At 40.6% G+C, this 16,899-nt stretch overlaps 1 protein-coding gene across 15 annotated transcripts in view; it reads right to left on the bottom strand.

Annotated features, from left to right (window-relative positions):
- DYNC1I1 (dynein cytoplasmic 1 intermediate chain 1) overlaps nt 1-16,899 on the bottom strand; it is a 190,981-nt gene that overhangs the window by 152,051 nt on the left and 22,031 nt on the right. For 11 of the 15 annotated variants that reach the window (XR_013947359.1, XR_013947360.1, XR_013947361.1 and 8 more), the window contains exon 6: nt 575-634. The exons of the other annotated variants lie outside the window; for them this stretch is intronic. Coding sequence is in view for 6 of the 11 variants with exons in the window: in XM_080582185.1 (XP_080438311.1) it covers nt 575-634 (60 nt within the window). In the remaining 5 variants the exon portion in view is untranslated. The remainder of the gene's footprint in view (nt 1-574; nt 635-16,899) is intronic. 15 annotated transcript variants of the gene reach the window in all.

The raw sequence follows: 16,899 nt of genomic DNA, 5'->3' as shown, positions 1-16,899 counted from the left end.
ATAATGTTAGCCCTAGTGTAAGTAGGAAATGTTTGATTGACCTCAACTCAACTAATATGGCATTTACCCTTGGACTATGATCATATTTAAGTGCACAATTATAAATGCATATACAGCTCCTCAGGAAAGGGGGAAAATTGATATTGCATATGGAAACAACAAAACTATGCCAAAGACAGGAAGGAGGAGGCAAAAGTACCTTGCAAATGATTCAGAAAGAAATGTCTGAATCAACAGGTACAAACAAGTGCAGTGTAACTGTACATGCACATTAAAGTGCCACAATAATAACATTTCATCTGTAATGAAATAGTTATTTGTATTGTGCTTCAGGCAACAGAAACGGCAGCTTATATTTTCATGAGCTTCTTTAAAGAGTTATTTTTTTTTTCCACAAATATATCTTTGCTGAAGCTTTTACTGATTAAAGTAAAGAAAAGAAACTTAAATTAAGGTCTTTTTGAGTCCACAAAGCAAATGAAAATCACATAAAAAACAGCTCAACTGGGAAGCATTTGCAACATAATTCTTGCAAAGAAATGATAAATTAATAACAAAAAGAGCTGACATATACCCAAGTTCAGAGTCAGACTGGAGTTGCAGCACTGAGGGGTCTGTGTCCCATTGCAAGGTCCTAGGGTGGTAATCAGCCGTGCAGCACAACGGGGGGAAAAAAAGAACACACAGAATTAACTGAAAGGATGAACAAAACCCCATCTCATTAGTTACATGCCGTATGTAGAACATTCAACCTCCAAGTGCAAGGGAGAGCCACAGTATGTCAGACAAGGTTTGCTACTAGCCTATGACAGGGCTATTAAAATTACATAGTATCTGTAAACAAAAGGGAAGAAGCTGGGTTTCTTTTCAGATTTTAATTAATAAAACAAATATTTTTTCTTTTTTTCTGGAAGACTTCTAACCCTCCAGTTATGGTTGATGCACTCAGCATGTACAATTTGAAGGCAAAATTTATTGTAATCATGTTTGTTTGATAAAATGGATTGAACACTTGCCATGAGTTCCACTGAAGAGCAGTCTAGCCCTTCATATGCTCCTAAGACTGACTGTAAGCCATCCTGTAAAGAGTGCTGTGGGCACAAACAACACAAACAAATGGCACACTGACACCAGCTCTGACACATTATGGAGGCACCTGGGACAAATAAACACATTCCTCTTCTTTTCACCTACATAAAAATTCTGGGGGAGAGGGAGAAATCTGGGAGATCTGGAGAAATCAGATGATGGCAGTCTCTTAATGGACTATGGACATGTGGAACTGTCACAGAAGATTTTCAAAAATTTCAAGAATTTTTCAAAAATGCCTACTCTTTTTTTTTTTATTTTACTTTGTTTTTCCTCCCTAATGAAGCCATACATCATATGCAAGAGAACTGTCCATGACAGCATCAGGAATACAAGTTTGGCTCCTGGCCATGTTGTTCTGTGATACGAACACTAGATTATGCATTGTACTCACTAGCAGAGGCTAAAGCAAAGGAAAGCACTCCCACACTAAAGCAAGCAAGTCGTGTCTATGCAGTAGATAATGATAGTCCTCAAAATTCAAAACTCCACTCATTTCTTTTGAGTAGTATTTTGATACAGAGAATATACTTTCATCACAGCCAGCTAAACCCAGCCGTATAACCAGCCATGTTTAATCTACACAAGCCCTTCTGCAACAGTAGCAACCTCTGCCAATGAATTATTCATATAAACTAAAAAGTTATTGAATTAGATTAGAAGTAGATCTCACAGAGCCATACAATTTTGCCACCTCCTATACTCAGTAAACGCACCCATTCTATTACCGATGTTAACTCACTCTAGAGAGGCAGACAAGGGCATGTGATTCACTCCGTCGTGTCAGAGTGAAAGATAATCAATCTGTCTCAACACCCTGCGTGTACAAAAAGAATGAAGAACTGTAATGAAAAGGTGCCTGCATTACATGCACTGTAAGGGTACTTATTCCCCTTAAGTTATTATGACCAATAGTGATGTGTATTGGCATTAAAGACTCTACGATGATACAGAAAGACTCCTCTAAAATGAAACGGCATTACAAAAGGGTCAGAGATAAAACAATACAGTAATAAAAAACAGACGATTTTCCCTCCAACTTGACTGTAGCTCAAGTACGGCAGAAAGGTAAGTGGACATAAAGATCTAAATGCCTGATGCAATGCGAAAGCATCAGTGTCTAATGCATTACATATACACCATTAAAAACGCTGTGTGAAAATGCCTTGTAATGTCACCAAGGTCAGTAACATGCAGTAGGACTCACTATGCATATGCCCATTTCTAATGTTATAGCTGCCCAGGGACTACTTATACAGGCTTTCCAAACAGTTACAAGAAAATATATATAACTCATTTCAGTTATTTCCCCCCTCCACCCATTTCCAAATGTACAAAATTTCCCAAGGGAAGACTAATAAAGACTATTGCATCAGAAAAACCCCATTAGCAAATGATTACAACAAGAGCTTGCAACAGGTCTCTGCAAAGACACAGACCTTACAGTCCACCTCTGAGGATCCAGACCAAGTTACAAGAGGGCACATTTACCTCACACTCAACTGGCTGCCTGAACAAAATAGATTTAGAGATCTCACACACTCAAGACAGCACTCAAATCCCCCAAATATGAGCACAGCTATACTTATTGTGGGAATTTTCAATACAAAGAAATGCATTCAACCCCTAGTCCAAAAAAAAAAAAATCCAAAAAAAATCTTAGATTTGTACTCCAAGTTGTACTTTTTTTTTTTTTTTTTTTTTTCCTGTATCATGCTACCACTTGCAAAGGCTTGAAAAATAGGTAAGGAAGTGATCTGCTGTGTTGTCCTCTCAAGCTTGGCTGAACAACTTCATTGCAAAAACTGAGGCCGCAGGTAGCAGATCTTCAGGTCCCAAGTCTTGCCCTAGGAGACACGATGCAAGTGGCTACGCTTACATCAGGGAGCAACTACATGCTTCAAGGAACGAGACTGGTTTGTCTTTTGCCTCCTCCTGCTGCCTGAAGAATGTCTGCAGATCAAAATGAAAGTGAGCAAACAGTAGAGATGTAATATGGACCTACAATATAGCCAGTTCCCATGGCAGTAACACCAGAGAAGAAACAGATTCTTGATAGACTAGCAACACAAAGATGCTGTTAACTAGCCTGTGCTGTCACCTGGACTAGGAAAGTAAAGCTAATCTGTTTGTGATGAGCAGACTGTGTGACATTCCCTGATCGTTTGGATGAGCATTACATTACCTGCGTGTTCTCCTGCAGACAGTTCTCAATGGGGATTGTGAAATGCCATTGGGTCTGGGTGAAAAATCAGTGCTAACCTTTTTCAAATCTAGTGCACGAGTTCTGTCCCAAGATAGTTCTTCATGAAGAAAAGGATTACATATTATTGCTCTTTTTTCTTTCTTCCTCATATGTGAAACCTGATTTTGGCTTTGGGACTTTAGCCACCCACAGATAGGGGCAGAGGGAATAACATTGCAGACCCCAAAGACGAGTGCATGGGCCTAGGAGAACTGTTTGACTGGTAGCTCAGCGGTCAGGCACAGGCTCTCCCATTCAGTATGGGTGAGCATAATTTGGGGACAGTCCCCTTGAACAGACTGAATGGATTTTGGCACAGGTCTATGTAGAAGAAATCTAAAACATTTTGCCACGTTTTAATGGGGAAAAGAGACTTGAGCATTAGACAGCAGCTAAAAGCAGTGCTCCCTCGCACTTTACTGTCCTTCCACAAATCTCCTGGAGTCCACTTGAGTTGAGCCTCCTTCTTCAGGTGAATTGAGTGCACATGGCATGGGAAGAGACCCTGGAAACTCCACAGAAGGAAACTCACTGGTCATGAGAGTCCCAGCCAGGACTAAGCCAGATCAGGCTGTTCCCATCACCCAGAAAGCAGAGACACTGTTTTAATGAGAACTACCCATTGTTTAAAAGCTGGTTGCTACATAAGTCTCCCACGCAGTGACAAACAATAGCCCTGCTATCAATCTTCCTTCCACACGTTTGGTGAACAACGACTGCCCTTGAGTGATCGTAGGATAAAAAATTATTATCAAATAACAGATTGTTCTAAAGCAGCATGAAGGGAAAAAGGACTTTAAGATCTTGCACTAAGTAGACAAGGTAGAGGTGTTATTACCTCTCTTTAAAATGTTCTGCTTTCATTCCTTTAAATCCTCTATTTTAGTATTCTCTATTTGCTATGTATTATGATCTCAGTAATTCAGGAACTTAGGACAGCATTCTTAGATGCTGGTGCTGTTTCAGTTATTTGTACTGAAAAAGTACTAGCTCGTTTTGATGCAATGCATCTTCTTTCTCCCCAGTCAGTAAGGGAAAAACCTGCAGGAAGAAAGCAAGGGGAGAAAGAGACCAAGATGTCACACATTTAAGAAAAGGTTAGATGGTAAAGCAACTTGTTACATTTCTCTGTTCTGAATTCATGTCCACAGCCTTAGGGAGATATTCAGAGCAGAATTCTAAGATGGGAGCTATTGCAAAATTTAAGGAAGTAAAAGGAATTCGAACAGAAGCATTCCCTTTTCTGTATTATTACTACAAAGGAAAAGCAGACACTCTGCCATGTGTTAGAGTGCCCTGTGGAACCTTACTTCCAGACTGTTTTATTCTAACTGCATCATGTTGTTTATGTAGATTAAAAATGTGGAAAAGGCTAAAACAAATAAACTACAAATAAAACATTTGAACTCTTTTAGAAAATTCCCAACCTCACAATGCATTAATGAAGCATCACTTTTATCATCTGTCTGAAATTTGTGAGAACTTCTCAGATGATTTAAAAAACTTTGGATCTGGCCTTAATGATGGTATATGAAACATGTAAGGCATCAGTGCCAACACATACACTTATTAAAACATCATAATGAAAGGATATTTAATACCCTGAGTTATGGTCAGATTGTGGTACAACTCAGCTCTGGTAAATGCCCTAATCCAGCATGCTGACAGCTTTGTTCTGACTCTTCTTCCCTGAAGCTAAAATCAAATCCTCCCTCATCTGTTGCTGATGCTGCAGAACATGTGTTCTGCATGACTTCTCTTCTCCCCCCACTTCCCCTTCCCAGGTCAAGAGCAGCCAGGCCTGAAAATTCGTGCTTTTGAAAAAGGCTACTCACAGAAATAACAGCAAACCCTGCTTTTCCAAGGGGCCTCTTGCAGGGTAGAAATCTCTTTGCTGCATTGCAAATCATTCCTTCAAGCAGAACCGGAGAAAAATAAATGCCACGTTACAGCATCTCCTATCACCAGGTACTACTAGGTGATACACTTCATTCTCTAATGAAACACCATTAGACGGGACAGATCCCAGATCCAGCATCTTCCTTTGCACTAACAGCAACATCCTAAAATGATCCCTTGTGTGGAGAATAACTGTGCCCTTCTAACCCCAAAATACTGTGAAGGAGTGTGCCATGGCTCCACAGATTGAACTGCACGGATGTTTTCATAGATCAGAGGCCAATCCCATTAAGCAAAACACAGACTGTTCCCAAGCTGAGAGACAAAAAAATGAAGGGGGAGTCACTCACAGCATATCAAGTCTCAAACAGCCTTTGCTTACTAGAGTAATGCTTCTAAAATTATATGAATGTTGGGAAGAAATGACTATTGCCACTTTCCCTGTCCAAGGTAGCAGGGGTATTTATACCCCTGTCTTTCTTCACACACCTGAAGGAAATGCTCTAGCAGGAAAACAAGTCATCACCGGCTTCCTACACAGGAGCAGAAAGACGGGAGGTTGCTCCATATGCGAGTTCTGAGTACCCAACCTAGACTCCAACCGTGAGTCAGTGTCAGAGGTGGCTGTCCACAGGGAGTCTGGGAAGAAAGGCCGACTAACTGGGGTGGGTGACCAACCCACTGAAATATCTACGTTATACCCCCACAGTGGAGCAGCACGGGTATCTTTCCTCTCCGCCACCCCATTCTCAATAAACTGTCCTTCCCCTGGCCACTGATGGTGGGACCGTGAGTGTATCTAACTTGTGTTTGAAAGAGGATGCGGGGATCTACAGGCCAGCCAGCCCCATCTCGGTCCCTGGTAGGGTGAAGGAGCAAATCCTCCTGGAAGATATTTTTAAGCACGTGGTGGAGGAGAAGGTGATTGGGAGTAGTCAGCATGGATTTATGAAGGGGAAAATGTGCTTAACCAACCAGAAACCCATCTACAAAATGACTAGTTTGATGGAGAACAGTGAATACTGTTTCTCTCAAGTTTAGTAGGGTTTTTGATACCTCTTCGCATACTATCCCCATAGACAAACCGATGAAGTATGGACTAGATAAGTGGACACTGAGTAGATTGAAAACTGGCTGAACTGCCGTGCTCACAAGGCTGCAGTCAGCAGCACAATGTCCAGCTACAGGCCAGTCACTAGTGGAGTACGCTGAGATGAAGTCTGAGTCCAATTCTGTTAAACATGTTAATTAATTACCTATTGGACAGAGCAAAGTGCACTCTCAGCACGTCTGCAGATGATACGAAGCTGAGGGGAATCACATGGCCTGAGCAACCTGTTCTGGGTGACCCTGCTCTGAGCAGAGGGGTTCCACTGTCCAGAGGTGCCTTCCAACCTCAGCCTTCCAGTTCTGGGGTGGTGTGATTCCGTGCTCTTCCCTTTCATCCTCCTGCTGACAGCACGTGCCGAAGAGTCAAGATGCTATCTGCTCTGATAGGAGAGCTATTTGAAAGCCTGCAGTGTTCCACCGAGTTCTTGCTTTCTTTTATTCTGACTTCAAATGCAACTTGCAAAAAAGTGAAGTAGAAAAAAGTGAAGAAAAAAGTGAAGAAAGTGAAGGAAATAAAGCAGTCAAAAAAAAATAGTGCTTTAGGCAAAAGTCCTAACTAGTAAGGAATAAAAAGACTCTTGTTTTTTACTTTGATGCAAAGGTGAGCCCCATGCTTAAAATACAGGCCTAGATCACAATTTCCACAAGATTCAGAACTGCTTACATTAAGGACTGTGCATCTGTATGTGGATAATATACTAAAGAGGTTCCACCCAACTCATATATTCTTAAAAATACTGGATTCAGCAATTGTGAGATTTTATTATAAAATCACCAGTAAAATACTAGGGTTTAGACATGTTTAAATGCATTTTTTCAATATGATACCAAATATTTTCATCTAAATTACAATCCAGTATTATTTGCAAGTTTAATGTAATCTATCATGTATCCAGACCTTTTTTTTCCCAAGGTCTGAATATTGCCAGAATGAATTTAAGGCTGCATAATTAGTTACCTATAAAATCTTAAAGAGTTCTACATGCTTTGTTATGTCTAAATCAGTTTCTCCAAAGCTACTTTCCTGTTGATTAATTAGAAAGTCTGAACCAGAAAACTATTGGTGAGAAATTACTGCACGTTTGAAAATATATGTGTATAGATAAGCTGTTTGTTTTTATTCCTTTCATTCTAGATTTTTGTAACCTTAATTTCCTCCTCTGTAATTTTCACTTTCTGATATTTGTCATACATTTAAAATGTGTCTCCAAAACAAAATACATCAAGAAAAAGAAGACTCAGAGCTATTACTCAGAGATGGAAAAGTACCACTTGCCTCAATTGGTGTTTTGCATTTAAGCCACTGTTCTGGTGCCATCTGTGCTCTGTTTAGCGGATCTGTTCCACTTTGAAAGGATTGGCAAAAAGAAAATACCTTCCTTGTGCTACTTGTTTTCTGAAGCACATTATAAGCAAGATGGTTATCAGCATTTAGGGAGGGTTTGTGCCTCTCAACAAGACGCTCACTTACGCTTGTACAGCAGAATGGTCTGACATCACTGTGGGTCCTTGTATTCGGAGCTGGGCTGGTAATCATAAAATAAAATGCCATAATGCATTCAGTGAACAAGGAGTTTGGCACCGCAGTTGGAGATCAGCCAGATACTTGGGTTTTCATTTACACTCCCAAGAAGGCTGACACCTCAGACTTCCAGTCTTCACCAATAAAAAGAGCAACTACGACCTCCCTGGGAGCAGAACACTGTCTTTCAGCTGCCTGGCAACCTTAGTAGCACTTCTCAGAAGAGCAAGAGTTTAAAGAACCCTTTTTTTTAGGTATATTTATAAAAAATAATTGACACAGTAACATTTAAAACGTGTATATTTCAACATTCTTCTTAAATCAAGGCTATATTGCTGATTGTATTTAATAATTTTCAAAATCCACCTGAAAGTTAAATCAGAATGAACAATTCTGGTGTGATTTTAATCGTAGATATATAATGGTACAAACACCTTGTTGATTTCAATTCCATAGAATTCCACTAAGTAAATCAGAAGTTAGATTTGTCCAATCTGCTGAACTTATTTCACATATTTAAGGTCTGTCCTTTGGATTCAGGTCTACTTTACAGGATATGATCTCCTGGCAATGTAATGAGCCTTGTCATTCTCACAGTTTCTATGCTATAGCTACAGAAATCTTAGTCTGGAAATTTATGCTGGTTTACCAGAAGGGTCACTGTGAACAGCAGGCAGTATCTGCGAGGACAAAAGGTCACATAGTTAGAAGCTTCTGCTGAGCCTATGAATTCACACAGATTTACTGTAAGTGCTGGATAGCATGAACTGTCATCTTGAAAGTGCATTAACAAAAAACATGTTCAGGAGGGGGAAGGCACAAGTTGCTTTTTTCGTGTAGCAAAACCTGAAGCATTTTGAAAATTCTTTAAAAAAATATATTTTTCATTTTGTTTTTTTTACACAAAGAATAAGTCTAGGCGACAAAACAGAACTCAGATGATCAGAAATGTTATCAGGTCCTGCAGATGCTTTAAAGGAACTGCAGTACTCACATTGGGGCACTTCAATCCAAAAGCATATGTATGTAAGGAAAGTTTTCTCAAAAACTTCAGGGAACTTTGGAAACTGTCCCATAAAAGACAAGGCTACGCTTATTAATCAAACCTAGTAAAGACAATCCGTAGCGTTTCAGAAGTGTCAAACAGCTAACAGGAAGGCGAGAAGCTACAGTACTGTCTGGTATTATTCAACTGAAGAAGGTGAAAAAAGCTGCAAATTTTCACATTTATGTCAGAGTAACTGACTAGCTAGGAGAAGACTTGATGCTTTCCTTCCTTTACACAATTTATTTTGTGATACTGTACCTATTTGTATGAACAGAAACAGCAAAATCCTTCCAGAAGAGGAGGAGACTTTTACTACAAAATAGAAAACTGAAAAACAGAACTCACTGTATGACAGTTATCAAAATGCTAGAATTTCTCACATCAACAGTTAAAATGTCAAAAATGTTCATGACACTATTATCTGACTTTTAATAGACCAGCTTAGACTTATTCTGCTTTTGAACTATTAAAGCGTTGATCTGGGGATTTAGTGAAATCTTTCCAGTGGCAAGAATTTGCATTTTATGGACTTGAAGAAAATTCCTAAAAAAGGAGTTGCTGAAATAGCTACTCAGAGTCTCTTTTTATTTTTCCAGATTAAACATAAAATTGTGAATGGGTATTTTCTGAGGAGCTTTTCAATAGGTTAGTGAGAAAGAAAAAGTCTCCATGCACAAACTGTACCAGTTTAACTACGTTAAACAGTTTAACATAAGAGATAATCTCACAAAATTTAATTAAATCAAGATGAGATTCTATGCAAGAGAAATTCTGTTTAGGCTGAGCTGGCCTTAGCAAGTAAGTTGTTTTAAAGATTAATAAAATGACCTGTTTTTTTCTGAAAGCATTAGTGTTTTAGTCCCCTAAAAATCTGATTATCTGACTAAATATATGCATGATATGCCTGGAAAAAGATAGAGAAAAATAATTACAGCTGATAATCTAAATGGTTAAGTGGGGCTTTAAACATTAATATTATTTTCTTCTGGTTGCAGCTGGGGCTCAGGTTTCCAAGGCATTTTATGAAGCACCCTGGGAATGGCAATCTTCCCTTCTCCTTTAATTTATAGCATGGAGATGCTTGCTAATGAGAAAAATAATCAAAGATCTGGAGGACTGAACTCTATCCATCCTTCAGGAATGAAAGCACAAAAATCCTTAATGATGCCACAGGCTCACATGCTAAAAGGATTGCAGATGATTCTAATTAATATGGACCATTCTGACTTTGTTACTGGCACGCACTGAGAAACGCTCTTGCTTTCTAGGTCAGATGTGCAGACACTTGAAAGCAACTGCCAAATATCAGTCCCGAAGGTGTCTGCTTATGTTCATAGGCTAAAAAAAAAATCGGCAGGGAGAGGCTTCAGATATTTTGTGCTAAATATACACTGAATGTAAAGGAGTAGGACTGTGGTTGTTCTTGTGCAGGCACAAAACGAGGGAATAGGATGCAAGAAACCCACCATTTCCTCCAGCCCCGTATATACGGACCTATACAGGGCAAGCCACGATGCGTGCAAGCAGCTCCATGCAGCATTCACACTGAGCAGTCTGTGTTCTGTGGAAAAGGATCGGCCAGCATGGCTCCTGTCACATAAATGGGTTGCAAATGGGAAGTGTGAGAGATTCGCTGCTTTGCTTTAAAAAGCAGCAGAATTCCTACCGCAATGATAGCTGAGGCAGCTAGGGTGCCCCCGGGTCACTCCTGCTTCTCACACGCCAAGAAGATTCAGGCCAGACTTAAGGCACAATTTGGCCTCTAACACTGAAAGAAACTGTAAGATGAAACTCATGTGCCAAGAGATCCTGGTGAGGGTATCATGGCAAATATAGGAGAAAATTGAACAGCTGGGATGTATAACTCTGCCTTGCCATGTAACGACAAACATCCCATCCCAAACCCAAACCCACACCCACCAAAACAGAGCGACAACTCCAGTACCCCACGGGTTACCTCATGTGCCTCTAGCCACCAAACAGATCTTTCTCTTGGCTCTCTACTCAGATTCATGTCTGTGCTGCACAACAGTCCCTAGGGTTAAAAACCTTCTTTTTTGAATAAAACACCATTCAAGTGAAGATCACCATAAAGTAGCTATTTTCCCTTGGTCTTTCCTGCAGCTCTCTTCAAGTCTTTACATTGTTCCGTGCTTCCCTTTGGCTCAGCACATTTATGAAATATGTATGCCACTAAAACAGCCATTTAAAAGTCATTTTGCACATATAAACTGGTCTTAAAAAAAAACACAACCAAAAAAAACCTGCTACTAATAACAGTTAAAGCTGCTGCTCCTGGGGCAACACAACATAGACCCACTTGTACTGGTCACATTTACAAAGGATCCCTGTCATTTGTGAAATGGGTAACGCAATGAAGTGCGGAGAATTTAAAGCTAAGCAGCAATGATGAACAGCATCATTGCACAGAACCTGTCAAACACACTTACTTAATGATAAAGCAGCTGAGCCCTAGGCAATGTGGTTATGTGGCAGTGGTTTTAGCAGATCTTACAGAAATGTGTGTTTTATTACGGTCTATAAGAGATGTTTTCTGTACCTAAAGAGAGGATGGGCAATATGCTGCACGGACTGTAAAAGACAATCCACTACAATAGCCAAACCTTCCTGTCCAACTGAACCAGAGAACAGGATCTGACCTCTTCCTTTGTCTTCTGCATGTGTCTAACTGAACAGCAAAGCAGACATCTAAAAAGGGGAGAAGCATCCTGGTACCCTTTCTTCAGCTTATCAATGCGTTATATTACTGTACTAGGTAAGGAGTTGTTTAAAAATAAAACGGTGAAAATACAAGCTGAGTTGCCAAGTCTGATTTTTCAGGCAAAAAGCCTGTAAAGCACAGACCATAAAGACTTCAGTGACATTTGGATACGCTTAGGAGAGATCAGCAAACAAAATCTTTATGATTTTAATTGTTACGTGGCAAAGAACACACTTACTGACTAGATGTACCTTTTTTGACTTGACTGACAGTGAGCAAGATTACACACAAAACTGCAAAAGGGTAAATATATTGTGTAAGTGCCATGCACTGACTCATTCAGTGCCCAGATGCTCCAGAGCTACCTCCTTCCCTGTGACTGTATTATCTGAGAAAGAAGAAATGTTTGTGTTTGAGGTTCAGACATGAAGCAATGTAGAATTAACTCAAGTCCAATGTGTGTGTTTAGGCATTGTATCAAAGCAGAACACTCAATAACTACACAAAAAGGAGTAAATAATACAACACAGAGAAAAAGGTCTGGAATTACGTCTGTTTCTCCCTGCATCAGGTCAGTACAAACTGAGAGTAGACATCAAGACGGTGAAAGAAAACATATCGTGAGGTATTCTTTTTATACCCAAAGGGCTCAAAGCATGCACGGTAGATGGAAGAAACTCAGAGTCACATCTGATGAAAACTTACACAGATGGAGACAAATATTGTCAGCAAACTTCAAAAGAGAATAAGAGAACAGAAGACATGCTCTTGATTCCCTGTCTGTAAGAACATCCAAGCTGATGTGACAGCTGCTACTGTGCTGTCTGGAACACAATCTGGGGACACATTCAGAGGTCACAGTCACTGCAAGATGAGCTGACACAGTGGACAAAAAAGCATGCCAACAGCCCCAACCAAAGGCGATAGAGCTCCCCCGAGAAAAGCCCTCCAGCACTACAGACAGCTGTTCTATTCCTAGGATGGCTGCAACTCTTCACTTAGAAATAAAAAACTGCAGTGATGATGAGACAGCCAGGGTTACGTAGTGGTCTAACTCCTATGAGAAATTGCACATTACTGCTACAGAACTTCTTTGAAAGATTTGATTTCCCTTTATTTTTTCTTTCCTTTGCTACCTAATGCTATGCTCAAATTTATTTACTCACTAACTCTCATAAAATATTTACAGCTTCATCTTAGCAAGGACTGACCCTGCAAAGCTTTACTGCAAATAAACTCCACGCTCTGAAGGAAGCTAACCGATTTCAGTGCATCAAATGCATTTCAAAAACTATGCTATCAATGGAGCAACAACATAATCCAAGTAAAAACCATTTAAACTAAGTATTATGTAGTGCCCTAATCCAAGCAAGATCAACAATTATAGAAATGAGTAGCTGTAGCTAGACAAAAACACCAAAACTAATGGACTGTGAGAGAAATAGTATGAAATAATCAACCTGGATGCTTGAATTATATTACAGCAGATAAAAGGCTACACTGAAGTAACCACTCTCTGATAGCAGCTACCAGAAGATGCAGAATGCTTCCTATCGTCTTTGTCTTTATGGTAGCCCATAAAATAACCAGGTAGCTAAACGTATGGGCTGCAAAATATGCAATTTAGAAATCAAAAGAGCACAGCTGAAGTTGCTGCAAAGAAAGGCAACCATTAACCTTTACATGTCCAAGGCAGCTGAGCCTTTTGCATTTTACTGAGCAGATGGAAGGTGGGAAGCCTTATACATAGCCTAATGGGATTCTTGTGTTCCAGTGCAAAATGCACACAGGGAAGTGCTACGTGCATGGAACTTACTGCACTCACACAAAACCCAGTTCAACAATAACTGGGATGCCACTGTGCAAACCTATAACGGTATGGTAATGAGCCCAACTGGGAACATACAGAAGCAGTGAAGGATAAAGATAAAAAAAAAAAGGGCCCCATGGCTAAATCACACCTTCATCCCCAAATGGAGCTCCTCCAAGCATGCAATACACCAGGCTGAGCACACAGACACCCTCCAGGTAACACAAGGATACACACCAGAGCAGGCTAATATTAGCACATGGAAGTTGTTTGGTCACAGGAGCGCATCCTTCCAGCAGACAGACATTTCTACTGTCTTACATTGAGCTTGCATGCAAAGTCCAGACCAGCCCTAGTGCTCTGGCTCTACCTGTGACAGGGTACTGAGGCTCTTCCGGAGAGCTGGCTTAACCCACAAGACCTAATATTGCACAACCTAGCTTTGAAGCACTGTGTAAGGTTTGTCCTTGTATACTCCCCCAGATAACAAAAACATGCTGCTCAGAGCTGTGAGCGCTGAGGAGATGAGATTTAAAAATGTCTGAGGTATGATAGCTAGCAAACCATGCCTCTCCATGGGCACTGTTTTATGACAGCTATACTGTGATAGCTCGAGTCCTCTCTGGCACCCTAATGCAGCAAAAGTTCAGACTATCTGCTAGGAAAGGCTGAGATGCATAAAGCTATCACTCATATTGAAGCTCCTAGAAGAAGTAAATTTGTGATTTGCACCATGCTATAGCAGAGGAGCTCTGAGCAAATGCCTTCAACTCAGCCCATTTATTAACAACATTTACTCAAATCTAGTTACCTGAAATCGGCATTTCAGTTGTGCACAGATGAATAAGCTGATTATGAGCAATAGAACACAGGGCATCAATGTCCCTAAACAAAACACTTATCCTGAAAGAGACAGAGAATACTCCACTCCAAGGAGAAACCTCATGGGATCCCACAACATAACTCATAGTAACAAATGAGTCATGTCTGAATATATCATAACGGAAAGCCCTGTGAATTATTAACATCCAGAGCTAGGAATCTGTTCAGGCTGAGATACAATTTTCCTGTCCTATCTGTGTAGCACAAGCAACAGAGTCATCAGAGAAGTAAAGCAGGGTGTGCAAAGCCATGTGGAAATAGGAAAACTGCTCTCTGTGCAATAGGGCTGTAATGAACTGTTCAGAGCAGCTTGGTAACAAAGAGCAGCATGTGCCAAACCTATTTCTTAAGCTTACAGTTATGGTAAAGTCTTCCAGAATCAACATATAACACATCTCTGCTTACCCAGAATTGATCCCCACTACAACCAAGAAAAAAATTTCCTGTCCTGTCCAACTGAAAGCATTCAAAGTAATTCCAAGCACCACCATATGCTCTTTCTTACTGTTGCCGTCACACTGTCCTGTCATGTATCAAACGGGACATTGGAATGCTCCCGAAACCTGGTGTTGTCCTTAGTGAAAAGGCTATGACAAATAGCAACGTGGTACTAAAGGTCAACCAGCAAAAAAAAAAAAAAACAACAAAAAAAAACATAAAAACCTGGGCTACACGGGACAGAAATGGTTCCATAATTTAGTGCTGTTACATAGTCCTCCCCACACCTTCTCCTAATAAGCTTAACGGCATCAGGGAAAAGGCAATGTTGTTCGAGCTATTTTGCTGGAGATAATGGACAATGGTGCTGCAGGCCGGCAGCACTACTCATGTATAGATCTTCTGCCAAAAGGGACTATTGTGGCCACGTAGCTTTTCTTCCTGCGCAACAAAAAGCTGTATGACTCTTCTGAATGAATGGCTGTGTGAGTTATTATCTGCCTGTTGGGCAGGCACATTATCCTGGATGAGAAATGTCCAGTGATAGAAGATCCAATAGAGTTTTTAAGTAAATCGCTTTAGTGATTAATTTGTCTGATCATTAAAATTTTACAAAGTTTTTCTGGTTTTATATTTGTCTAGCTTCAATGCCAATTTGCTGCTGTTACGCATTGCCTGATGGGGTCCTTCTTGTCCCCATATAACTAGTTTCCATTGAACAAGCTATCAGCTAGTTTTCATCTTCTTATGTAAGGTCTGTGGTTCCAGGACAAGGCCTACTTAACACTGTCTGAACCCTCACAATTTATCAAGAACCTTCCTGAAAAGTGGCTGTCAGAAACTTGGATTTCTAGACTTAGCTCAACTATCCTCACTGTTCTATAAGAAATCACAGGTGCTTGCCAGTGGAAACAAGCCTCAGATACACCTGATAAACAGATTGAGTCTGACAACTGCCAGGTGCCAACATCTCACAGGAGTATGAACACGACCTAGTTCTGCACCAGCAACTGCTATCTCACATGGGCACACACAAAGATCTCTTGCTTTCTTCAGAGCTCTCTACAGGGCCTCTCTCAAATGCAGTAGTAGCCTCCTTCCTCTCCAAGTTGGACAGCTCCCCCACACGTGCATGTCTGAGTGTACTCGTGCACACAAACACACACCGCACACCCCTACCCACACCCGGTGACAAGCTCACCGCCACCCAGTAGCTACCCACTGGTTACAGGGATTCCCGGGGCCTTCCACATTGGCCTGTGGAACTTCCATTACCACACGTCAGTCACGCCAGGCACAAACACCCTTGGCTGTCCTGGTACAAAATACAGCATTTTGAATACCACAGAGGATGGCAAGCAAACCTGTGCACAGCAAGCAAGGTCTTGGAATTAACACGGAATTCCCAGTACGGTCTCAATAATCCAGAAAATGGATCTAAAATGATATCCCACAATGTAGCGTCTGATGAGCTTTGAAGAAGACAACAAATTCAGTTCTCCTCTGTAAGGATATGTGGTCTCATGATTTTGTTGGCTGTTGCGGGCAGAATTTGAAGTGCTAGTGTAGGCCATATTAAAATACATTCCTCCAAGGGCATTTCACTATCTTAAGATCAAAAAAGTTACACCATTAACACTCAGAAGAAAAACAGGAATTCAGAAGTCTCCAGCCAGCATTGTCACAGCTACTTGTAGGACTGTGGGAAATAACCTTATCCTGAAGAGTAGTCTAAACATTTTGTGCTCTGCTCAAAGTATTCTGACTTGCTGAAGTGTACTGCATTTGCTTATGAATGTAGCATTGCACTATTTTCCATGTTTTGAACAGATAAATCTCACAGGCTGGAGCTTTCCTACCTAACAAACTCCATTCCTTCTAGAGGGTAGACAGAGAAGAAGGGCTGAGTAGCTTTCAGCAGCAGCTGTGCAACCTCCTCATCTCAATGAAAGGTGTCTGCATCTGGCTGAAGGGGAAAAAAACATACTTTCACCTATTTCAGCTGTTGTAATTTTTTTAAGCAGAAGGCTGGTGTGGTATTAAACCTGATGACCTGAAGCTCTGTGACTTTAGTGTTTATGTAGGTAGAAGTATGTCACCTATTCCTTACAGCTGTTTACTGCAGACAGCAATC

The sequence above is a fragment of the Anser brachyrhynchus genome, assembly GCF_964034855.1.
Source record: "Anser brachyrhynchus genome assembly, chromosome: 2".
In the NCBI taxonomy this organism is placed as follows: domain Eukaryota; kingdom Metazoa; phylum Chordata; class Aves; order Anseriformes; family Anatidae; genus Anser; species Anser brachyrhynchus.
This window is presented reverse-complemented; position numbering and strand designations above follow the sequence as displayed.